The sequence below is a fragment of the Erinaceus europaeus genome, chromosome 1 (assembly GCF_950295315.1).
Source record: "Erinaceus europaeus chromosome 1, mEriEur2.1, whole genome shotgun sequence".
Taxonomy (NCBI): domain Eukaryota; kingdom Metazoa; phylum Chordata; class Mammalia; order Eulipotyphla; family Erinaceidae; genus Erinaceus; species Erinaceus europaeus.
In genome coordinates, this window is record NC_080162.1 from 45530659 (window position 1) to 45556565 (window position 25907).

Below are 25907 nucleotides of genomic sequence, written 5' to 3' on the forward strand. Positions count from 1 at the left end.
AATTTTTGAAAATCCCAAGTATCCTCTTCTTAAGGTGACAAAATCACTTTGAACTACGCATTGCATTTTCCATAACAAGTCCTTATTACAAAAAAAAAGAAATTCAAATGATTGGTAACACCCAGTTACTCTGAGATGGCCCACTGCTATTACAAGAGATATAAGTAGTCTTAGTAATAAAGTGTTATCAGGCGTTTAAGGCACAATGGAGAAAAAATGCAATTGGTTGCTGTTTTGATATTATCTCTGACTACATTCACTTTTAATCTGCCTTTTCTGTATTTAGTATCCAATCACTTTAAAGGAAAACAAAGGAAAACCGAAAATCAAGGTGGCAATGTAACAACAGACGACTCCTGCTGGCTATTATTTAGCACTGAAAAGAAATAAATCGTGGCGTGGGGATAATCTCAAAATTTAGAAATTATAAAGTCATTTCATGTGAGTTGGGGTAGGGTGGAAGTAACGACCATTCCCCATTCTTCACTCATTTCCAAACTCAATATAAAGATTTCAACCGAAAGGAAAAAAGGAAGATGGCATGGGAACAGGTCATATCTTTTTTTTTTTTTTTCTGGTCGATGCAGTAATTGAGCTAAAATAGTCCTCTGAGAAGACCTTCCTCCCCAGCATGAGCGGATATTATCCTTTCACAAGTAATTTTTGGAGCACACTCCCAAAACTTTTATAAGAGCTCCTGTTTTTAATATGGGGGGGGCAATTATTTTGCTTTTTCTCGCCAAGGACTGTAGAGAGCTGGGGCGAGGATGGGTCCCCCCCAGATCGCGTCCACGACCCAGCCAATGTGAGGCCGGATGCTAATTAGTTGCGCTCCCCTGATGAACACGCCTTTGTCGCATGTAGGGCCGGACTACAAAGCCCAGAATGCCTCGCCCCTCCCTGATCAATGAGGGCTTATTTAAATGATCTCTGAGGTCTTGGACCCAGGCCAATCAGCTGTCAGGGCTCATGATAAATCGCAATGCATTATTGATAATAATAATTACTGGGACATGCGCGTTCCGGCCGAAGGGGGGTAAATTTCCTAACTCCAGGAATTTGTGGCGGAGTGGGCTCTATCGGCGCGGTTCTCCCGGGGCGCCCCGATGCTGGTACCATGTCGAGGCGCAAGCAGGCGAAACCCCAACACATCAACTCGGAGGAGGACCAGGGCGAGCCGCAGCCCGCCGCAGAGTTCGCAGATGCAGCCGCCGCGGCGCCGGCGGCGGGGGAGCCGGGTGAGTGGGGCCGGCGCGCGCTGCCAGGCAGGCGGCTTCCCGGAGGCGCGCGGGACCCCGGGAGGCGCGGGCTTCGGGGCGCTGGCGGTCAGCTGTGCAGACTGTGGGAGCAGCCCTGGGGACTCCGTGTTCCAGCGCGGGGCGGGGGTGGGGGGGAGGCAGCCTCACTCACCCCTGCCCTAGTGCATTTTCCACTTTTCTCTCTTCTCTCGTGTTAAGTTTCACCTTAGCTGCTCTCCTCCGCTTATTGTAAAATTGCTTCGCCCTCTCTCTCTCTCTCTCTTTTTTTTTTCCTCTTTGCCCCTCACATTTCTCGTCCTCTGTCCCCTCCGGTCTTAATTGATTCCGCTCCCCTCCCTAGTCACCCCCCAACACACACACACCACACTTGTAACTTAGGCTCCCCTCCCTGCCTTTCCTGGCGCCGCTTTTAAAAGAAAGAGACCCCGGGGGTCCCCACCCTTTTCCCCTTCACTCCCTGGGGAGGGGGCTTTCTGGAGGTGGGTGGAGTAGGTAAGCAGCCCCGAAGACCCCCACCACCACCAGGAGAGGGTGGTCTGCTGCACTCACGCCCCTCCCGGGACGAGCCGAGGGGGGAGGGGGCGCGACCTCTTCCCACCCGGGGAGCCGGGGTGCGGGCCACCCGCGATGCGCAGGGGATTGCTGGGGGGGGGTGTGTTATAGACCAGAGCACAGTATTTCCCTTTCTTTACTTTTTTTTTTTTTTTTCCTTAAAGGTTTTCGCTTTTTCTTCCCGAGAGCCCCGCCGCCCGCCGCTTTCAACCCTAACCTTTCGGGGCCTGACCTCCAGCCATCTTTGATTTCCGACTTCCTAAAAATAAACGCGGCGAGCCGGAGGGGTGCGGGCTCCCGGGGGGCGGAGGTCGCGGCGCCGCAGCCCCGCGGGGTGCACTGGCCTGACGTGCCGCGTGACTTTCCCCCCTAAACTCCCGGGTTCCCAAAACCGCCTGCGGGGCGAGAGGTCGGGCCCGGGGAGCTCCCCGATGACCCGGCCCACGCGCCTCGCGGGTCGGCAGGAGTTCGGGACCCCAGCCCGCCTGGGAGCGGCGGTCAAACTCCCCTCCGCCTAATCACTCAGCCCAGGAGGATTTTAGGAGCGAGTCGATTGCCCACTTATCTCCCCTCCGTCGTAGCCCGCCAAATTGTCGCCTGATTAAGTTTTCCTCCGCTTAGGGGGAGGGGGCATTATTTATTTATTTTTTTAATTTACCGGGGCTCCCTTCTCCGCTCCTGCTTTTTAAAATTTCTCAGCCGCTGGCAAAGGGTGTGTGCAGGGACTCGACTCCAATGGGAAGGTCACTACTTTTTGGTTATTTTGTCGTCCCCGGTGTTTTTCTTTTCTTTTCTTTTTTTTCCCCCCCTTCCCTCTCCAGGGGTGGGAATGGAATAATACATTTCCCCAATTTTTAATAGGTTTATGACCTCCTCCGTTTCTCGTCAACGTTTTTCCAGGACCAATTGAGCAGGTCAGCTTGATCGAGGGCGGCTATGTATTTTGGGGGCGTCTGATGGTCGCTGCACGGCGCACCGGAGGTCCCGGGAGGACGGACTCTCTTTGTGCCTGGGGGAGGGGGGGAGCACGCTGACGCTTGGCAGCCGGGCCCACCTGGAACAAAAGGGTTAACCTTCTGCCTGCACGCTTCCTCCGGAGAGGAGGGGCGAGCTCCTGCCTCTGACCCCTCCCCTGGTCCCGCTCTGACCTCCCCTTCCCCCAGCCCCTTCATTTTGGGTGGGCCCTTTGCAGTGGGGTATCTGTTGTTGGGCACCTATAGGGGGAGCTTGTTACAGGGATTAGGGTGTGTGTGGAGTGGTGATGGTGGCTCATAAGTGAGTCGAGGCTGGAGTTTGGAGTGGGCTAGGGTCTGCCCTGGCGGTGCGCTCCCTCCAGGATTTGGGGGGGCGGGGAGGTCACTGTTGATCACTGGGGTTAGAGTCGTTGCCTGCTTGTGCGGTGGTGCCCCCTGGAGGCTCAGTTTGGAGCCGCGCCCTTTGCTGTGAGGCAGGTCCCTTTACAGGTACCAGTTCATACCTGACACATGCTATGGATTGGGGGGTTAGAAATGGCATGTGCTGGTAGGGCCAAGAATAGGCACAGCTGGGCACTGCTAGCCTGTGCCAGGTATTTTTTGCTGAGTCTTTGGTCTTGGAAAAGACTTTCTTGACCCTAGAATGTGTTTAGCCTAGAGTTGCCACCATAGAACAGGATAGGCGGTTGCTTCCCTAGGCAGTAAATTTTAGTGGTTGCCTTTTGACTTCCAACTACCAGAATAATATGTGATCGATAACGTATTTCATCAAAGTTAAAGATGAGTGAGCTTGCTACTGCAAAGCCAGTGTTGAGGAAAAAGAAGTTGTGACCAATTAAATTAGCAGATCAGAAAATCTGCAGGTGGTCAGAGGACTCATGCTACATACAGGAAAATTAGCATTTTCTCAAAAGAGTTTCAAATACCCTTTGTGCTAAACTGGATTACAACCATCAACGATTAACATTCCCAAGTTTCAAATAACTACCCTAGCCCCAGTTACTAAACTGAAATGACCTGCCCTGCCTGTAAGAGTCTAGAGAAAGGAGGGCTCTTGGAAGCTCCATTTTAATTGAAGGAGAGGGAAGCCTTGTTAGTGTATTAGGTAATGTTGCAGGCTTTCTATGTTTCTGTCTGGATTTCTAAAAGAGGGAGGGCCTAGAACTTGCCTACAACCCTTTTTGTTCCTTTAAAAATACATTACTTGCATCAAGATGCTTTGCTCATTCAAGCCTTGCTCTGTTGGCCTCCTCTAGCAGGGAGTGGGGAGCCATCTTGGGCAGCAAGGGATAGTGTTTCCTTTTTAAATGTGAAAGGAGGTGGTTGGTACCTGGAAAAAGAAACAAGTTTTGTTTTGGTTCTTTTTATTTTTATTTGTTTTTAGGGGGGGTTTGAATGAGGTGTGCATTCCAATCTGGATGTATGTATGACTTTCAGCTGTGTAACCTTGTGACCCAATTGATTTCTCTGAACTTTGGAGTTCTTTCTCTACAGCGGAGAACATCCTGTTTAGATTAATTCCAACTATGATAGGCCTACTGTGTACTAGGAACATGGCAAGTAACTTTGTTCAAAGTGGCAAGAGCTGGCTGGCATTTTAGTTTACTTGGTATGTCAAGATGGTGTTAAACTGCTATGTGCCAGGGACCTAAAGTGTACTGTTGTTGCTACTTTCTTAGAGTAACCTGCCAGGTTTGAGTTGAAGTGACTTTCCTGCCTTGTCCTAATGAATTTCTGCCTTCCTCCCAATTGAAGGGGCTTTTCTATGATCTTCAAGGCTTTGGTGGTGGGGTGAGACTTTCTATCATTTTTCCTGATGAAGGAGCCATGTTAGTGGTTGGTTAGTTGATTGGTTGGTTGGGTTTAATCTCAAACTCCCTTTATAAACAATAGAGTGAACCAGAATGCGGATCTGACACATGCATTACTGAGGATGAAAGTCAGGACTGTATTTTACCATTGAGTAGTCTCCACAGCTGCTCAAATTCTCTTTAAATTTTTGACATATGCCTTTGCAGTCTTTTGATTGTGAGGACTGTGGAAAGAAGTTGGAAACGAACCAGTTTTTCTGGACTTTACCTGGGGAAAATCATGGGGGGGGGGGTCAGAAATTCCCACTTTTTTGTTGGCAGTTAACCTATATTGTGCTTTTGATTATTTCTTTTTTTTAATTTTTATTTATAAAATGGAAATATTGACAAGACTATATGATAAGAGAGACACATTTCCACACAATGCCCACCCCTAGAGCTCCATATCTAATCTCCTTCCTTGATAGCTTCCCTATTCTCTATCCCTCTGGGAGTATGGGCCCAGAATCATTGTGGGGTGCAGAAGGTGGAAGGTCCAGCTTCTGTAATTCTTAAAGCATCTAAACAATGTTAGAAGCCACCAAATCCAGTCACTGCCATCTTACTTCTTTCAACAGATAAGTTTTATTTCATGTGTAAATCAGGCTTTGTTCTAGGGCTCTGAAAGAGGAAACAAGTAAAATACTTACTTTCCATTCTACAGAGTCCTTGAATTTTAATCCATTTCTGTTCAAATCAGTTTTCTTAAGCTCTTAACTAAATAGAAACTTAATTCAGCTCTAAATTTGCCGTCTATTAATTGCCTTACTTAGTTTGCTGAATTCAGTAGCAAAGGACATTCATTTGGTTTAATACTTAAAGACATCTCAATTTCCTTTTTGTTTTTTGATAATTAACTTAGGTGGGGGAGGGTAGAAAACACTATGTGCTTTACATAATCCACTCATTTTAGTTTCTTTAATGTAGAAACAATAAAAAAAAGGTATGAGTCCCAATACTTTCCTCAAGCTGTACATTTTTTTAAAGTATTTTCTCCATATCACTAGAATTTGATCTCTAAAAGATGAGCTTTTTTCCCCTATACAATAGCAAGAGTATTTTCTATCCATTTGGCAGTGATTGAATCTAAGACCCCTGCTGGGTTTACTGCATTCTTCCAACTTATTGGATAACTAGATGCTGAGAGATAACATTCCTAAAATTCGGAGTGGGGGTGGGGTGAAAAGATTGAAGAACCAGTTGCCTTGTAATCCCTCTGAACTTTGCTTTTTCTTTTTGGGAAGGGTTAACTTAAGCATACCCAGCAATTGTTCATAACAGTCCTCTTACTCTTTGGTAAATAGAGCTTCAGTATTTGCCAGTGGTGGTCTGGATGTAGAAGTACTTTTTACTGCATGAGCAAACAGAGTTGCTGCTGTTTTAAGACTCAAGTGGGATGTTTCAGTATTGCTTCGAGGCTACAGAAGAGGCAGGCTTATGTATACAGTGAAGGCAAGTTGGTATTCAGGTTGTAAATCACTCTTGGGAACTGCAGGGGAACTTAACCTTTTTTATGCCACAGACCCCCATCCTCAATAGAATATTTAAATGCAGATGGTAAAATACATAGAACTTCAAGGAAATGAATTGTATTGACATGCAATTCTCAAAAAAGGGAAAATGACTGTGCTGTGGTAACATGTGCTCTAATACCCCAAAAAGTTAGGTCTTAGAGCTGATCGGGTAGCCACTAGAATTTCTAAATGCAGCAACAGTGACCCATAAAAATATCAGTTTTCTCTTGGTAACTAAGTCACAGCTTCTGCCATAACAGTGTGGTCCATTCCCTACATTTTAGGAAAAAAGAGTGTCCCAACTTTTATTTTAGGTTAGTGAAAACACAGATTTTTATCTCACTTTATAAGCCCTGATTTAAGAAGCTTTTTTTCTAGAATGGTATTTTCAATGAAGGAATCTTGTCCCTAAAGGGACGACATGTGTGTGTGGGGGCATTTATTGATAAAACAATGATTTGTGGACTGCCAGTCACTATACAGAAACATATCAATAGAATATTTGTGATGGTGGAGTTTTGGAGGAGGTGATTATGGACAGAACTGTTTTAGAAAGACCTTTATGGCGAGATGAGGTGGGGAAAAGTTGGACAAATTGCTGTAACAGAAACAGTTAGAAATCAGGTCACGAATTTTAGTACAGTGGCAAACACCCCCTGCCCTTCCCCCCCCCCCCCCAGTCAGTCAGCAGGGATATGTTCCAGTACCCTGTGAAGGCCCGGAACCAGACTCTATTTCTACTTTGTTGTTCCCTACGTGAACGTACTTTAAAAGTAAGAATAGCAGTCATGGGGGGGGGGGGGCGGTAGCGCAGCGGGTTAAGCGCACGTGGCGCAGAGTGCAAGGACCGGCATGAGGATCCGGGTTCGAGCCCGGGCTCCCCACCTGCAGGGGAGTCGCTTCACAGGCGGTGCAGCAGGTCTGCAGGTGTCTATCTTTCTCTTCCCCTCCTCTCTCCATTTCTCTCTGTTCTATCCAACAATGAACGACATCAACAACAATAGTAACAATAATAACCACAACAAGGCTACAACAACAAGGGCAACAAAAGTGAAAAAATGGCCTCCAGGAGCAGTGGATTCATAGTGCAGGCACTGAACTGAACCCCAGCAATAACCCTGGAGGCAAAAAAAAAAAAAAAAGAATAACGGTAATGGTAAAATGGAACTGTTATGGTATATATATATATATATATATATATATATATATATATACCATAACAGTTCCATTCTATATATAGATAGATATATAGATAGATATTAAATATTTTATTTATGTATGAGAAAGAACCAGACATCACTCTGGCACATGTACTGCTGGGGATCGAACTCGGGACCTCATGCTTGAGAGTCCAAAGCTTTACCACTGCGCCACCTCCCGGACCATTGTTGGTATTTTCTAATAAGAATTCAGTGACCTGTCTTTCTAAAAATAGTTCATTTTTCTGATGAAAGCACTGCTGTCATCTAAAATACCTTGTACGTACTGTTTTGGGAGCGTGGGTAACTGAAGCCACAGAAAGGAGGTTCTATTGAGCTATTTAGTTATTTCAGAGTAGTTTCTCAGTTTCCACATCTGCAAATTAGAAACAAAGATACTAGGGGCCGGGCGGTGGCGCGCCTGGTTTAGCGCACGTGTTGCAGTGCACAAGGACCCAGGTTTTGAACCCCCGGCCCCCACCTGCAGAGGGAAAGCTTTGCGGGTGGTGAAGCAGGGTTGCAGGTGTCTCTCTGTCTCTTTCCCGCTCTGTCTCCCCCTTCCTCTCGATTTCTGTCTCTATCCAGTAAATAAATAAAGATAATTTTAAAAAACTTTAAAAAAAGATACAAAGATACTTGTTCTGTACATGTCTATGAAAATAAAGGAGTTAAAACTCTGAAGTGTGTTTTATTGTTTGTGAAGGGTGGTGGTGATTTTGTCTAGGCCTTTAACAAAGTGGAACAGGCATCTTTGCATGGGTTTGACAAGAGATTTTTAGAACTAGCATGCCTAAGATAAAGCTAATAAACATGTGAGTGAAAAGCTTTAGTGCAAAAGTACATACAGTCCCTCTTGCCCTCCCTTTTTAAAATATCTTTATTTATTTATAATTAGAGACAAGTTGAGAGGGGGGAGACAGAGACACCTGGACCCCTCCTTCACTGGTGAAGCTTTCCCCCTGCAGGTGGGGACCAGGGGCTTAAATACAGCTCCTAGTGCACTTAATGGGAGAGTTAAACCAGGTTCGCCAAAGTTTTCTTCCATTCTAATCCATAGGGCTATTCTAAGGGTAACAGTTTCTTTTATTTTAGAGAATTGCTGGCTGAATAACTTTACCTGCGAGTAAATGGGAACAAAAGACATCTTGTTTTCCATCCTTCTCTTGAAGTTAGTCTTGGCGTTTGTCATCTAGAAAACGGAACCTATCTGTTTTCTTTTTTCTTTTTTTTTAAAGGTTTTATTTATTAATGAGAAATATAGGAGGAGAGAGAAAGAGCCAGACATCACTCTGGTACATGTGCTGCCGGGGGTTGAACTCAGGACCTCATGCTTGAGAGTCCACTGCTTTATCCACTGTGCCACCTCCCGGACCACACCTGTCTGTTTTCATAACCTACAAATTACTAGGTCCTTGGCAATGGTACATGTAGTAGAACCCACATGCTGCAGTGCCTGCATGCTACCGTTCTCACCTGCAGGGCAGAAGCTTCACTAGTTGTGAAGCAGTATTAAAGGTGTTTCTCTTGCCCTCTCTATCTCCTCTCTTTATGCAATAAATAAAATATTTTTAAAAAGCTACAAAGTATTCATCCTCCCCCCACCTTGTACTCTAATTTATAAACTTTAATGTTGGAGCAGAGTGTCTTTTTTTTCCTTTTTTTTTTTTTTTTTTTGTCTCCAGGGTTATCGCTGGGTGAACAGCAGTAGGAGGAATCCACTGCTCCTGGAGACCAGTTTGTTGCCCTTGTTGTTGTTGGATAGGACAGAGAGAAATCCAGAGAGGGGGGGGAGAAAGATAGACACTCCTGCAGACCTGCTTCACTGCTTGTGAAGGGAGCCCCACCCCACCCCCTGCAGCTGGGGAGCCCAGGGCTCAAACTAGGATCCTTGTGCCTGTCCTTGTACTTTGCACCATGTGCACTTTGTGCTGACCACCCGGCCTTGGCAGAGTGTTCCCTGTTTTGAGAAATGTATCCTAGTGTTAGAGTAAATTTTTTTTTTTCTCTTTTAAATTTATTTTGTATTGTTTACCGGAGCACTGCTCAACTCTGGCTTATGGTGGTGTGGGGGATGTCTCTTTGTATAACCATTATGCTACCTACCCTTGCCCTGTTGAGTAAATTTCTAATAAGGAATTATTGGGGTCAGAAGGAGAATTGCACTAAAATTATATAGAAGTTGTATCCTACTGACAGTATTTAGCTCTGTAGAGAAATATTTAGTTCTTGACACATAGCCAGAACAGCTTTTCTGGAGATTGTGTCCCATTGCTATCTCTCTAAGATACTTCATATCCTAAAGTTCCTGGGAGTTGACTAGTATATGTAAATTATTGACATGAGTTGTTACAGATCAGTATTGAATGTTGACAGGAAGGAAGTATTTGTTAGCTGAATTCCATCTAGTTGTAGCAAGGGTGCTTTTTCACCTCTGAACACTTGACTGGGAGTCCCAGAAAGATGGTAACATGTTCTGATCTACTCCCCCTTTTCATAGTCTGCCTGCCCCTACCCCTTTCCTGTCCAGTCTGTACTCACCCCTCACCCCTATTCTTTCAGAGGAAAAATAGTTGCCACCCCAGCTGAAGAAACAAGATAGGAAATAAATACAAAGGGTTCAAACAGAATGAATGCTTTGTGTGTGCTGACTGAGTCCCTGGGTTTCTGTCTCAGTTTCACACTGAAATGTAGTAAGTAACCTTTAGTTCCTAAAATTCTTAACAAGCATAAACATTGATTGGAATCACTCCCAGCATAGCAAGTGCTCAAAATTTATGCATCATTAATGCTTAATGAGAATGCCTTGGGCAGGTCCCATTACCTCAGATTGTTTCCTCACCTGTAAATTGGACTGCTGCTTCAATAGAACTGAATGAGCACAGTCAGGGGTACCTAGAGGTGCCTGCCCTGAACCATTGGAGGCTCACCTGAGTCAGCCGGTAAATGACTATTAATATCCATAGAACTGGAGAGACCAGTACCTATAGAACCTACACGATCTCCAAAATCCCCAGATCCTGAATTGATGCTGGACACAGTTAGTGGATTTTCAACATGTGTTAAAGTACTCAACTGTTTTTAACCCAGATGTTTACCTGGTGGAAGTTGTCGTGATTATGCTTGTTTCCTAGAAATCTGGTAATGCATGTGGGGGCCAAGGTGGTGGCTCAGTCAGTTGAGCACACAAATTACCATGAAGACCCAGATTCAAGCCTATCCCCCACTGCAGGGGGATGCTTCACAAGGGGTGAAGCAGGTCTGCAGTTCCCCCCTCCTCTCAATTTCTCTCTGTTCTATCAAATAAAATAGCAAAGTAAATTTACCATTCATCCCCCCAATAAAGTAAAGTGAATTTAAAGAACAAGGGGCAGGGGTTAGAGAACATAATGGTTGTGTAAAGAGACTTTCTCGTGTCTGAGGCTCCAATGTCTCTGGTTCAATCCCCTGCACTGCCTGAGCAGTGCTCTGGTTAAAATAAATAAATAAATAAATAAATAAATAAATAAGGCACTGGGAGCAGTGGAATTGTGCCGGCACTGAGCCCCAGCAGTAAGTTTGGAGGGAATCAAAGGACTCTTACATGTGATGTGATGTGCTTGGCCATTGAGCTGCATCTCTGTCATACTTTGTAAATTTAAAAAGGACGATTTTGGGAAAATTTGGTACTAGAATCTTTGTAAGAGAGGCACGCCCTTCTCCAAACTGCTGGCATTCTCAGGCAAAATAAACTATGGTTTAAGGAAAAGTGTAGTAATCAAGAAGTTGCTGCGAGGCAAAAATATTAGTTCTTTATTGTCTTAGTTTTTTTTTTTTTTTTCCATGTGCTTATTGAAGCATCTTTTTTATTTCCTCCCAAGCTGGGGCTTGGTGCCTTAGATTTTTTTTTTTTTTTTTTTTTCTTATTGGCTAGAGACAAACTGAGTGGGAAGAGGGAGAGACATCTGCAACACTGCTTCACCACTCATGAACCTCCCCCCTGCAGGGCAGGTTGGTATGTTTTTAGAGACAGGAAAAGATACCAAATTGTTGCTCTACTATGCACAGTTCTCCCTTTCTCTCATTTACTTATTCACTTACTAGATATAGACAGAGAAATCAAGAAAGGGGGGACATAGAGAAGGGTAGAGAGAATGATACACCTGCAACACTGCTTTCCCATTGCAGGTAGGGGCCGAGGCCTTGAACCCTGGTCCTTGTCCTTATGTACTGTAATGTGTGCTCAACCACACCTCCCCAGTCACCCTTTCTCTGTCCTTTGTCTGGTCCATGGTGCCTGAGATTAAACCCAAGGATGGCCTCAGTGCATAGGAAACATGCAAGATCTACCATGGCCACACCTGACTTGATGTCAGGACATTTGGGAATTCTACATAATTCTTACACTATGAGTAGACCACAATTTACTGCAAACATGTCTGGGGAAAATGCTTGTCATCATACTTGTATCCCTGCGTATTTATGCATAATTCTGGGGGTTATATTCTTTTTTTTTTAATATATTCCCTTCTATTGCCCTTGTTTTATTGTTGTAGTTAGTATTGTTACCATTGTTGGATAGGAAAGAGAGAAATGGAGAAAGGAGGGGAAGACAGAGGGAGAGAGAAAGATAGACATCTGTAGACCTGCTTCACCACCTATGAAGCGACTCCCCTGCGGGGGGGGGGGGGGGGCAGGGGCTCGAACTGGGATCCTTTTTTTAATTAATTATTATTTTTATTTAAGAAAGTATTAATTAACAAAACCATAGGGTAGGAGGGGTACAATTCCACACAATTCCCACCACCCATTCTCCATATCCCACCCCCTCCCCTGATAGCTTTTCCATTCTCTATCCCTCTGGGAGCATGGACCCAGGGTCATTGTGGATTGCAGAAGGTAGAAGGTCTGGCTTCTGGCTGAACATGGGCATTGACTGGTCGGTCCATACTCCCAGTCTGCCTCTCTCTTTCCCTAGTAGGGTGGGTCTCTGGGGAAGCAGAGCTCCAGGACATATTGGTGGGGTCTTCAGTCCAGGGAAGCCTGGCCGGCATCCTGATGACATCTGGAACCTGGTGACTGAAAAGAGAGTTAACATACGAAGCCAAACAAGTTGTTGAGCAATCATGGACCCAAAGCTTGGAATAGTGGAGAGGAAGTGTTAGGGGGATACTCACTGCAAACTCTAGTGTACTTCTGCTTTCAGGTATATATTTTGCAGTAGTTTATAGATACGTGTGAAGATATGCTATCTCTCACAGAAACTGTTGTATATCTAGGTTTTGGGACTTTGTTAGAAAGTGAACCACCTGAGATGGAATTAGAGTATACTATGAAAGGAAAGGTCTCACCCGAGTAATGAAGCTGAAGGGTTGTCATTCTACATGTGTAGTCTCTGGACACAGTCTGAAGTGAAGCATGTTGAGGTGGCAATTGTTGTCTTGGTTAGGTTGTGATCGGCAGATGCAATATTATTTGACATGGATTGGGAGAGGCATACAGGAAAGTAGGCCCTATCCAATGGTTCCAGGACTGGGGGAAGTAGAGGCTCTATGAACTGGGATCCTTATGCTTTGCACCAAGTGTGCTTAACCTGCGCTAACACCCGACTCCCAGGGTTTAGATTCTTATGCTTAGATTTGCTGGGGTTTTGTGGTGTGCTATGTGATGTCTTAGTGGTCCTAAGAGTGCACGGAGACCCAGGAAATCAGGGGTGGTTGGAGGTTATAGGATAATGGCTATCTAAACAGACTCTGCCTGAGGCTCTAAGGTTCCGGGTTCAATCACCCCTACCACCACCACCATAAACTGAGCAGTACCTGTAAGTATAGGGGATAAGTATAAGTATAGAGGATCCAGGGCCTTTATTCCCATCCCCTCTTTCTATTCTTGGCTCTAAAATAGCTTAGCCTGGCTAATGTCTTGAGCAGTCAATATCTTAGGGAATATATATATATATATGTGTGTGAGTGTGTATGTATGTATGTATGTATATTCTTTTTTTTTTTTTTCTCCCCCATCCACTAAACCAGAGCACTGTTCAAATCTGGTTTAAGATGGTGCTGGGGGTTGAACCTGGGACTTTGGAACCTCTGGCATGAGAGACTGGTGCTTTTTGTTTGTTTGTTTGTTTGTTGTTGTTGTTTTTCTGTATGTATATTCTGAAAGGTCAAAGAAATCCTTTCTAGTATGATCATCACTTTTTTTTTTATAAAAGTCTTTTGGGGGTTCCTTGTAGTTTGTTTTTACCAGCACTGATTTATGGTGATGTAGAGGGTTGACTTTGGGACCTCAGAACCTTGGGCATGAGTCTTTTTGCATAATCATTATGCTATCTCCCTCACCCATGACATTTTAATTTTTATTAATTTATTTTATCAGAGCACTGCTCAACTCTAGTGTATGGTGGTGCTGAGGATTTAATTTGGGACTTTGGGGCCTCAGGCATGAAGAGTCTTTGCATAATCATTATGCTATCTCCTCCACCTTGACTTTATTTTTCAATTTTATTATTAACTTTTTTTTTTTTTTTTTTTACCAGAGCACTGCTCAGCTCTGGTTTATGGTGGTGCGGGGGATTGAATCTGCGACTTCTGAGCCTCAAGCATGAGTCTCTTTGCATAACCTTTATGCTATCTGCCTCCGCCCAATTTTATTATTAATAGTTTTTTTTTTTTTAACTTAATATTTATTTATTTTCCCTTTTGTTGCCCTTGTTTTTCATTGTTGTTGTAGCCATTGTTGTACAAGACGGGGAGAAATGTAGAGAGGAGGGGAAGACAGAGAGGAGGAGAGAAAGATAGACACCTGCAGACCTGCTTCACTACCTGTAAAGTGACTACCTTACAGGTGGGGAGCCGGGAGCTTGAACCGGGATCCTTATGCTGGTCCTTGCACTTTGCACTCCTGCCCGACTCCCCCCCCCTTTTTTTTTTAAACCAGATCACACTAGTCAAGTCTAGTTTATGGTGGTGCTAGGGATTGAACCTGGGACTGAGACATTAGAGCCTCAGGCGTGAGAGTCTCTTTGCATAACCATTATGCTACCTACGTCACACCCACCTTGATTTTATTTTAATGAATGAAAGAGACCGGAGTACTGCTCAGCTGTGACTCCTGGCAGTGCTGGTAATTGAAGCTGGAACCTGAGCCTTAGGCATGAGAGTCTTTAGCATAACTATTATGCAATCCATTATACCAGGGGTTAGTATTTGGGCATTCTTTGAAAGGGTCACTGTTCAGCCTAACTATAAAAGTGGTTTGTTCACACTCCGGAATGACTATGTCCTGTATACAACACCAGCCCTGATCAATCACCAGCCTTTCATGGACTGTGTAACCTCACCCCAGCCTCCAAACCTGTCTTTGATGACATTCATTTGCCTTTGCAGGCTAGCCTTGAGAAGGGTACAGAGCTCCAAGGAATTTCTCTTAGAGCTGCATGTATTTCCTAGGGTGACCTTGATAAACTCTCAGAAACTGGATGGCTTGAAACAAACTACAGTGTGCCCTCTCAGTTCTAGAAGCCACATGGTTGAAATTTAGAGTATCAATGGGATTGGTCCCTTGTAGAGTTTCAGAATATTCTAGTCCTCTGCCCTACCTTGCATTGACTCCTGTCAATTCTTGACCTAGAGCCACATAACTCCTATGCTTTATCTTCACTTAGTCTTAAACTCTGTCTCATCTCACTTTCCTCTCTCTTTAAGGACGCCAGCATTAGGGTTGAGAGCTGCTAAGTCTCTGCAAAAATCCTGTCCCAAATTAGATTGTATATATGCACACTGGGTCTGCTTTGAAAAGGACACTGTTCAGCCCACTATATTAGCGCTAGAAACTCTGGAATGGCTATGTCCCATACACAGTCTGCTGCCTCTGCCTATTGGGACACAGATAGATCACCAAGATCTTTACTATTGTTTACTGTTGTGATTTTTTTCCCAAGGGATTTCTCCAGGTCTATTCGTGGGAGACTTTTTAACTTTTTCTGTCTCTTTTTAGGTGCTTCTTTGAACCACCCAGGAAGCAGTGACGACATGAATGGGGATGGTGCAGTGGTGAAACGGCCCCGCAGGGAGGATACTCACATCTGTGACAAGTGCTGTGCAGAGTTCTTCAGCTTCTCTGAGTTCTTAGAGCATAAGAAAAATTGCACTAAAACTCCACCTGTCCTCATTATGAATGACAGTGAAGGGCCAGTGCCTTCAGAAGACTTCCCAGGAACTATGCTGAGCCACCAGCCACTAAGTCCCGGCAACAAGGATGGTCACAAGGAGGAGGACAGCAGCAGCTCAGGGGACAGAAAGGAGAAGCCAAGCACAGAGCCTGTCATGTACTTAAAGACAGAGCCCAGCCTGCCACCCACACCCCAGAACATAAGTTATCTACCCAAAGGCAAAGTAGCCAACACTAATGTCACTCTCCAAGCCCTACGAGGCACCAAGGCAACAGTAAACCAGCTCGCCCCCTTGCCTGGTGCCAACAACTTCTTGTGGGTCTTGGAGCAGCTCCTGTGTCTGCAGCAGCAGCAGCTTCACCAGCTCCAGCTCACTGAGCAGATCCGCAACTACATGAACATGTGGGCCTCAGACGACCTCCATTCTGGCGAGTCTGGTGCTGATGCCCTCAAGACCTTAGGCGGCCACATGTCCCAGCAGGTGTCTGCGGCCGTGGCTTTGCTCAACCAGAAAGCTGGAGGCCAAGGTCTGTCTCTGGATGCCTTGAAGCAAGCCAAGCTACCTCATGCCAACCTCCCTTCCACCACCAGTTCTGGGTCCTCTGGGATGACGTCCTTTGCTGTGAAACCAGATGGGACCAGGGTGCTCCCCAATGTCATGTCTCGCCTCCCTGGTACTTTGCTACCTCAGACCCCAGGCTCTGTGCTCTTCCAGAACCCGTTCTCCACTGTGGCCTTAGATCCATCCAAGAAGGGGAAAGGAAAGCCCCCGAACATCTCCCCGGTGGAGGTCAAACCCAAAGATGAGGCCGTTCTCTACAAGCACAAGTGTAAGTACTGTAGCAAGGTTTTTGGAACTGATAGCTCCTTGCAGATCCACCTCCGCTCCCACACTGGAGAGAGACCTTTCGTGTGCTCTGTCTGTGGCCACCGTTTCACCACCAAGGGCAATCTCAAGGTTCACTTTCATCGACACCCCCAGGTGAAGGCAAACCCCCAGCTGTTTGCCGAGTTCCAGGACAAGATGGCAGCAGGCAATGGCACTCCCTATGCACTGTCTGTTCCTGTCCCTCTAGACGAATCTAGTTTCTCTTTAGATAGCAAGCCTGTCCTTGTACCTGGGACACCCGCACCCCACCTAGGGCTACCTCAGAATCTCTCCTCAGGGACTACCCCCAAGGACCTCCTGGGTGGCCCCTTGCCCAGTGACCTACAGCCTAGGCCTTCCCCCGAAAGGGAGGATGGAGTTACTCTTCCTGGGGTGGGGCCCAGCCTTAACTCCCCAAGGGTTTGTAGCTTCCAAGGGAGTGGGACACCCGAGCCAGGGTCAGAGACCCTGAAATTGCAGCAACTGGTAGAGAACATAGACAAGACCCCCACTGACCCTAATGAATGTCTCATTTGCCATCGAGTGCTGAGCTGCCAGAGCTCCCTCAAAATGCATTATCGAACCCACACCGGGGAGAGGCCATTCCAGTGCAAGATCTGTGGCCGGGCCTTCTCCACCAAAGGCAATCTGAAGACACACCTTGGGGTTCACAGAACCAACACCTCTGTAAAAATCCAGCACTCCTGCCCCATCTGCCAGAAGAAGTTCACCAATGCCGTCATGTTGCAGCAGCATATTCGGATGCACATGGGCGGGCAGATCCCCAACACACCCTTGCCAGAGAATCCCTGTGACTTTTCAGGGGCAGAGCCAATGATGGTCAGTGAGAATGGCAGCACAAGTGCCATGTGTCAGGATGACATCGAGAGCATCGAGATTGATGAGGTCTGCTCCCAGGGTGCCTCGAAGATCTCCACTCCTCTTCCCAGTATCCATTCAGGGTCACCTACTCTGGGGTTCCCTGTGATGGCATCTCTGGATGCCCCAGGGAAAGTGGGTCCTGCTCCTCTGGTCCTGCAGCGACAGAGCAGCAGAGAAAATGGTTCGGTGGAGAGTGACGGTTTGACCAATGACTCATCATCCTCAGTGATGGGAGACCAGGAGTATCAGAGCCGAAGTCCAGATGCCTTCCAGGCCGTCTCCCCAGCCAATAGCCAAGCAGAAAGTATCAAGTCCAAGTCTCCTGAAGCGGGCAAAGCAGAATGCTCCGAGAGCAGCCGCACTGAGATGGAAGGTGATAGACCTTTGGATTTAACTTATGTTGTCCATAGCTGGGCACAAAGCCATCCAGAAGGAACCTGGGTTGGACTGTGTAAACGGAGAGTATGACCTATAGAGAGCAGCTCCTCTGTAGGGCAATTAATCAGCCGTTCTTTATTTCTGTATAGAAGGAATCACCCTCAGTCCTGGTGATGGCATGCTTGTATTTGACAGCTAATGCAGGTTGGACTGTACTATTTTGGTTGGATTTTGAGTCCCATGGGGACATAAGTGAATGAATGCTCCAGTAGAGGAATGTTTGAGAAAGCAGGTGCTCCTTATTGCCTTACTTCTTGATTCTGGGGTCCCTGATTTTAAGGTTCACAAATGGCTGAGGTGGAGGGAGAATTTTCTAGCCCACTTTATATACACATACTTAAATACTCATGACTATGAGGTGCCTGTTGATGTCATTAATAGTGGAATGGGGGGGGCAGCTGGATGATGGGATCAGAGAGGGCTAGCTTAGCTATACTTGGAAGGAAATTCTAAGTAGGAATTTGAACTTGCACTGCATGTGTTTGTGTGCTCTCCATATCATTACATCAAATGGTAAACCCTCCTAAAAGCATTTGCAGCTCCATGCATATGAGTTAAAGGAAAGCTATTTCCAAGATGTCAATTTCCAAAAAGCCACTTCTGGACTTGCAAAAAGCAGGCAGTTGATTTCAGAGTTGTTTTCCCTTGAAAATTGAATGTAGGGTAATAAAGAGCTCTCTCTCTCTCTTTCTCCCCTCTCTCTACCCCCTACCTGCCTTCTTTCTTCCTCTCTTTTTGCTCATAGGTCGGAGCAGTCTCCCACCAGCCTTTATACGATCCCAGCCAACCTATGTCAAAGTGGAAATTCCCAGTGCATTTGTTGGACCTGCAACCATGTCCCCAGGTGTGACACCTCTGTTAGCCACCCAGCCACGCCCAAAGACCAAGCAGCATGGCTGCACTCGATGTGGGAAGAACTTCTCATCTGCCAGTGCTCTTCAGATTCATGAGCGAACGCATACTGGAGAGAAGCCCTTTGTCTGCAACATTTGTGGGCGAGCTTTTACCACCAAAGGCAACCTGAAGGTGAATTTGTGTAGGCTGCCAATAGGGCTAGAGGGACTAAGGAGTTGCATTTTATCCTAAATAAAAAGGGTGAGGGTAGATAGCATAATGGTTATGCAAAAAGACTCATGCCTGAGGTTCCAGAGTTTTCCTAGAAAAAGTCTATACAGGTAATATTAGAATTTATAACAGCATTGACAAGTTGCTTCTAGACTTGACCATCCTGTATGTACATTGGTTTTGTTTTTTCTGTCCTGCTAGATTTAAATAAACACCACAAGTTGCATATAGTTTATTATAGTATTACCACTTGATTGGTTTAAAAAGAAAGCCCTGGGGGCTGGGCAGTAATGCAGCCGGTTAAGTGCACATGGCACAAAGCACAAGGACCAGTGTAAGGATCCTGGTTCAAGCCCCCGGCTCCCCACCTGTGTGTGTGGGGGGGCGCGCTTCACAAGCGGTAAAGCAGGTCTGTAGGTGTTCTTATCTTTCTGTCTCCATGTCTTCCCCATCTCTCTACATTTCTCTCTATCCTATCCAACAACAATAACAACAGCAGTAATAATTAATAATAAGTGGGGATGGCCTCAAGTGGATTTGTAGTGCAGGCACCGAGCCCTAGTGACAACCCTGGAGGCAAAAAAAAGAAAGAAAGAAAAGAAACAAAGAAAGCAAGCAAGCCCTGGAGTTGACAAAAAAAAAAAAAAAACTCACTTTGCTTTTAATTTGTTTATCAGAGCACTGCTTAGCTCTGATTTATGGTGGTGCAGGGGACTGAACCTGGGATTTTGAAGCCTCGGGCATGAGAACATCTTTGCTTAACTATTATGCTATCTTCTCAGAAAGCTCTTTGGGTAGGGCACCAGCCTGCCTTGCCACACACACAGCCCAGGTCCAAACCCCAACACTAGCCATATGAGAGTGAGGTCAAGTGGCACCAGAGGAACATTGCGTGCTGTGACATACCTCCTTCTGGCACTCTTAGAAGCATCTTGTAGTGAATGGCTTATACTTGATATGGTACGTTGACTTACCAGGGAGGCTTCCTGTTTTGCTGTGTGTGCTACCAGGTTTAAACCCAGCCCCCACTATACTGGGGAAAGCTTCTGGTGCTGTGGTGCCTACCCTCACTCTCTGTCAGTCTTCTTTCTGTCTGGAAAAACTTGTTCCAGAATGGTGAAGACCCACTCCCACCTAAAAAAGAAAAAAAAATGTTAAAGCACAGACTGCAGAGGAAACCTGTTTCCACTTCTACCTACTCCAGCTTGTGAGATGCAGGTGAAACACTTTTCTTTCTTTTTTTTTTAATTTTTATATTTATTTTCCCTTTTGTTGCCCTCGTTTTTCATTGTTGTTATAGTTGTTGATGTCGTCGTTGTTAGACAGGACAGAGAGAAATTGAGAAAGGAGGGGAGACATAGAGGGGGAGAGAAAGAGAGACACCTGCAGACCTGCTTCACCGCCTGTTAAGCGACTCCCCTGCAGGTGGGGAGCTGGGGGCTAGAACCAGGATCCTTACACTGGTCCTTGCACTTTGCACCACGTGCGCTTAACCTGCTGCGCCCCTGCCCGACTCCCTTTAATTTTTATTGCCTTTATTTATTGGATAGAGATAGCCAGCAATTGAGGGGAGAGGGGAGACAGACACCTTCAGCACTGCTTCATCACTTGTGAAGCTTTCCCTAGGCAAGTGGTGACTGGGGGCTTGAAGCCAGGTCCTAGCTTATTATAACGTGTGCTCAAGCAGGTGCAGGGAAAAGAAAACCAGACATCACTCTGGTGGTACTTGCACTACCAGGGATCGAACTTGGAATATCAGCCTTAAGAGTTCAGCACCTTTTCCACTGCACCACCTCATATTAACCTTTCAAATAAGGCCCATTGTTTTTGTATCGATGACTGCCATTGCCATCTGTGATTATGTAATTAAGATGTTCACTTCCTCAGAACAGGGTCCTTTAAAATACCTATATAAGATAGGAGAGAGAGAGCGAACCAGACATCACTCTAGTGCTGCCGGGTATTGAATTCAAAACCTCATGCTTGAGAGTCTGATGCATTATCCATTATGTCACCTCCCGGATCACAGAACAGGGTCTTTACTCAGAATTATTTCTTGGGTCTGGGGGATAGCTCAGTGGGATAAGCCCATGCTAATTTACCACATATGAGACTCTGGAGTTAATTCCTGTTACCTACATTGCAGGGCAATGCTTTGGTCTCTCCTTTTCTCTAAAAACAGGGAATAAAAATTTGACCAGAGTTGACTTTGAGATATTAATACATATGTGAGACCCTGGACTCATTTCTTGGTACCACATTAAGAATAATTTTTACACCAAAGTTATTTCCTCCCCCTCCCCTCTCCTGTTTGCTTATTTGGATTTACTATCTATGTATCTCATGTGGTAGAGATCAAACCCAGGACCTTGCATATGCATGGTGTTGCTGAGCCATATCTCTGGCCCAGTTTTAATTTTAAAAGCATTTTTTAAAAATATTTATTTACTCCCTTTTGTTGCCCTTGTTGTTTTATTGTTGTAGTTATTATTGTTGTTGTTGTTGGATAGGATGGAGAGAGGAGGGGAAGACAGCAGGAGAGAAAGATAGACACCTGCAGACCTGCTTCACCGCCTGTGAAGCGACTCCCCTGCAGGTGGGGAGCCGGGGTTCGAACCGGGATCCTTATGCTGGTCCTTGTGCTTTGCGCCACCTGCGCTTAACCGGCTGCGCTACAGCCCGACTCCCTTAAAAGCATTTTTTAGAAGAAGGAGAAATGGAGCAAAGCACCGCTCCACTATTCATGGAGTTCAACCTGTCTTTCTCCTCGGTGCTCGAATGTGAGGCACAGGGTTGAATGCAAGGCCTTACACATGGAAGTCGTGCTGTGCTCTAGCTACTGAGCCATCTTCTGGGTGCATGATTTTATTTTAATGAGAGGAAAGAGTGAGGAGGAAGAGAAAGAGTTACAAAGATAGGCCAGAACACTGCTAGGCCCTGGCTTATGGGGGTGCTGGAGATTGAAAGTGAGGCTGGAGCCTCAGGCGTGAGTCTTTTGCCTAATCATCATGCTGTCCCCCTAACCTGAACTACTTTTTAAATGTGTGTGTTACGTTAAAGTCCTGTTTAGGTTGGACCATCTGCGTGCAGACTGATTGGCGGCATGCAACATGTAATCCAGTGTGTTGGTGGAAACCTTTTTGTTCCTTTCCCTATAGGTCCACTACATGACACATGGTGCCAACAATAGCTCTGCCCGACGTGGGAGGAAGCTGGCTATTGAGAATACCATGGCTCTGATTGGAACAGATACAAAGAGGGTCCCTGAGATGTTCCCCAAGGAAGCCTTGGCACCTTCAGTGAATGTGGACCCCATGGTGTGGAACCAGTATACCACCATGCTCAATGGTGGTCTGGCCATGAAGACCAATGAGATCTCTGTGATCCAGAGTGGTGGCATCCCAACTCTCCCAGTGTCCCTGGGGGCCAGCTCCATGGTGAACAACACCACTATCTCCAAGATGGATGGCTCCCAGTCAGCTCTCAGCACTGATGTGGAAAAACCAGCTGCTGCTGATGGCCTCCCAAAGTCCCAATTCCCTCACTTCCTGGAAGAGAACAAGATTGCAGTCAGCTAAACTAAAAGGAGAGCCCAGGTTGAAGGAAACATGCAATGTGACCTAGAACTGGATAACTTTTTTTTTTTTTTTAAAGAAACCCATCTCCTATTTTTGTTACTAATATGCAATTGATGTTTACAATTCTGACCGCAACCTCAGGCAAGTCCTACAATCACAAAATTACTGTGCTGCTTTGCCATCCCTCCCCACCCCACCCCACCCCCCCCAGGAAAAAAAGGAAAAAAAAAATCCATACTAGTATTTTTTCTTTCTAACTTTGGAAAGAAGCGGGTCTTGCAAAGTAGCTTTGTTACTTGCGACAAACTGTATGCATAAGGGCTTTGTATTATTTCCAAAGATGGATGATGTATGTTTCGAGTTCGAATTTAACCACAATGGAAAAGAACTGCTTAGCCTCACTAGGGAGAAGAGGGGCTGTATATGTTTGTGGTAACTGAATGCGGGTAAGTGGACAGACCAGCTGATTAGGGACCTGGTTTGAATGTGTGTTGCCCCCACCCCCAACACACAGCTATTTTCTCTTACTTTTTTTTTTTTAAACTAAGGTTGTATTGATAGAATTACAAAATCTCTTCAGCCTTAGAACCTTAAGTAAAATGCCCTCAAATGGACTGATGTTGGTCCTTAGAGAGCCCACTGTGTGTTGCTGCTTATTTAAATACAGTTTAATTGGAACCCCCACAAGAGTGCCAATGGACTTCTGTTTTCTAGGTGCCTTTCTTTCTGAACACCAGAAGAGAGAGACAACCTGGACAGGAGAGTTGAGGTGACTTTTAGTTTACCCGTGCCTACTCTGTTGAACTGTGGTGTTTTGTTTTTTGTTCTTGAAGAAACACATAAGGGTATGTTTATTATAGGTTCACAAAATAATTCACGTAACTTAAGTAAATCTCCATGGTGTGACTTAATGACAAGTTATTATGAAGATGCCCTCCCCCAAGTATTGCATGAAGGCTGCAAGGTTGGAGCAGGCAAGGTCCTGGGTCTGAAAGCTTTAATTTATCTACCTCATTTATTATTATTATTATCTTTCTTTTGTAGTCATAGTCTTTATTTTTCTCATTTTGTGACCGCTGAAGTGTTCATAGACCCTGTCTAGAGCCTAAGTTCATGTATTGGTGGAAACAGCTGGATGTTCAAGATGTTCTAGTAGGTTGTTATTTGTTTTTTTTTCTTAACTTTTTTATATATGTGACATGAAGCAAATAAGACATCACTCTTCATGGCTTGACAAAGGGGAAAGGAAGAGCCTGACTTTGGGTGAAGAATACTTCCTTGTGGATCAAGACTTATCAAAAAGTTTTTTCTCTTGGTTATTGCACCTAATTCATCTAATTTTTTTTTTCTTTGCCAAGTTGTGCCTTCTGGGATTGTAAGTGAATAACACGACGGTATAATACCTGTTTACAATGTGAAATGGTTACTGTTACAAAGATCACACAAGAGGCTTTCTCACTGTTAAACTTGATAACTTTAAGCAATTAATGGCTTGTGAATGTATGGTCTACGGAGAAACCCCTGTAGTTTTACCTGCTGATGCTGTCTGTTGGAGAATAAATTTGGATGGTTCCCCTCCTCAACCAGGTGTATATTTTTCTGGGAGCTTGTGCTTTCTCGACAGTCATTTCCCACTGCCTTGTCCCCCTCTTGAGTCCCTGAATTGAAAATACACATACACATTTGGCTAGCCTGTCCTACTTCTCAAACACGCCTAGATAATTTCATTCAGGGGCCGGACAGTGGTACACATATTGCCTGGTGCAAGGACCCAGGTTAAGAGCCCAAGCTTCCCACCTGCAGAAGGTCCATTTCATGTGCAATAAAGTAGTTGGCAGCTGTTTCTTTTTCATTCCCTCTATTTCCCCATCATCTCTCAATTTCTCTCCTATGTAATAAAAATTAGGAAAAAAATGGCGATGGGGAGCAGTATATTCATAGTATCAGCACTAAGCCCCAGGAATAACCTGGTTGCAATTAAAAAAAAAAATGCTGGTCAGTATTTTTACTTTATTAAAAAATATATGGGACTGGGCAGGTGGCACACCTGGTTAAGTGCATGTGTTACTTTGCACAAGGACCTGGGTTCAAGCCCCAGTTCCTTTGTCGCTTCTTTTTTAACCAGACCACTGATCATCTCTGGTTAGGGGATTGAACCTGGACTTTGGAGCCTCAGGCATGAGAGTCTTTACATAACCAATATGATATCTAATCTCACCCCTCTCCATCCTCTTTCCCTTTTAGTTTCCATCTTATCGAATAAAAAGTTTTAAAAATAAGGGAGTTGGGCGGTAGCACAGGGGAGTCACTTCACAGGCAGTGAAGCGGGTCTGCAGGTGTCTTCTCTTTCTCTCCCCCTCTCTATCTTCCCCTTCTCTCTCAATCTCTCTCTGTCCTATCCAACAACAATAACGACGATGATAAACAAGGGCCACAAAAGGGGAAAAAAATAAATATAGGCTAAATAAAAGGGGGAAAAATTATCAGCACTGCTCAGCTGTGCTTATTGTGCTGCTTGGAATTGAATCTGAAATGGCATGTTTGTAAGACTAGTGACCTAGCTACCATGCAACTTTTTAGGCTACTAGTTCTTTTTTTTTTTGCCTCTGGTATTATTGCTGGGGTTCAGTGCCTGCTCTATGAATCCACTGCTCCTGGGGTCTTTTTTTTTTTTCTCTTTTGTTGCCCTTGTTTTTTATCATTGTTGTGATCATTATTGTTACTGATGTTGTTGGATAGGACAGAGAAATCGATAAGAGGGGGATCACAAAGGGAGAGAAAGACACCTACAGAACTGATTCACTTGTGAAGTGACCCCTCCCTGCAGTTGGGGGAACCGGGGGCTCGAACCAGGATCCCTACGCTGGTCCTTGTGCTTCGCACCATGTGCATTTAACCTGCTGCGCAAGCCTGACCCATGGTTCTTTCATTTTTAAGGTATAAATTTTATGTTGGGGTGAGGGTAGATGCATAATGGTTAGTTAACACAGAGAGACTCATGCCTGAGGCTCTGAAGTCCCAGATTCAATCCCCAGCACAAGTCAGAGCTAAGCAGTGCTCTGGTAGAAAAAAAAAAAAAGAAAAGAAAAAGAACTGCTCTTAAAACTATTTGCAACTGCTGTATACTATGTGCAAATGAACAGCTGTTTTCAGCCCTCAACCTTGAAACCATTTCTTAAAGAGTAGGTTGTAATGTGAACATACCACTATAGATAGTACAGGTCTAAATCAGAAGGGCCAGGGAGATGGTACAGAGGTGGCACACCGGACTTTCATTCTTAAGGTCCCAGAGAGTACAGATTCATTCTCTGGGACCACCATATGCCAGTTGAGCAGTGCTCTGGTCTCTGGTGAGAACTAGTTTACTAGAGCACTGCTCAGCTCTGACTTACACTGGTTATGGGGCTGAACCTGGTACTTTTGAAGCCTCAGGCATAAAGTCTCTGCATTTCCATTATACTTTCTCCCCCTACCTTCTATCATAAGAAATATAACATGCAAATTTTTTCATTGTAGCGTGCAAGATTTGAGATTAGCATGGGAGATTTAAAAGATGTCTAGGGTGCATATAATGCC

The 25907-nt window shown here is 45.1% G+C and overlaps 1 protein-coding gene across 3 annotated transcripts; it reads left to right on the forward strand.

The window, feature by feature from the left end:
* The first annotated feature begins 887 nt into the window (after nt 1-887).
* Nucleotides 888-22400, forward strand: SALL4 (spalt like transcription factor 4). Of its 3 annotated transcripts, none has more exons than XM_007533049.2 (4): nt 888-1238; nt 15326-17623; nt 18434-18714; nt 21912-22400. In XM_007533049.2, exons 1-4 carry the CDS (start codon nt 1118-1120, stop codon nt 22329-22331), a joined length of 3120 nt encoding a protein of 1039 aa, XP_007533111.1. In that variant the 5' UTR covers nt 888-1117; the 3' UTR covers nt 22332-22400. The 3 variants fall into 3 exon arrangements, with proteins under 3 accessions (XP_007533111.1, XP_016047893.1, XP_060041198.1); XM_016192407.2 differs by having other exon boundaries at nt 15326-16330; XM_060185215.1 differs by lacking the exon at nt 888-1238 and adding an exon at nt 1760-2725.
* Nucleotides 22401-25907: the final 3507 nt, after the last annotated feature.

Excerpts from the sequence above, each read along its gene's own strand:
- SALL4 (XM_007533049.2), top strand. The coding sequence starts at position 1,118 with ATGTCGAGGCGCAAGCAGGCGAAACCCCAACACATCAACTCGGAGGAG. Across the intron at positions 1,239-15,325 it reads GCCGGCGGCGGGGGAGCCGG|GTGCTTCTTTGAACCACCCA; the intron begins GTGAGTGGGGCC and ends GTCTCTTTTTAG. Across the intron at positions 17,624-18,433 it reads CAGCCGCACTGAGATGGAAG|GTCGGAGCAGTCTCCCACCA; the intron begins GTGATAGACCTT and ends TTTTGCTCATAG.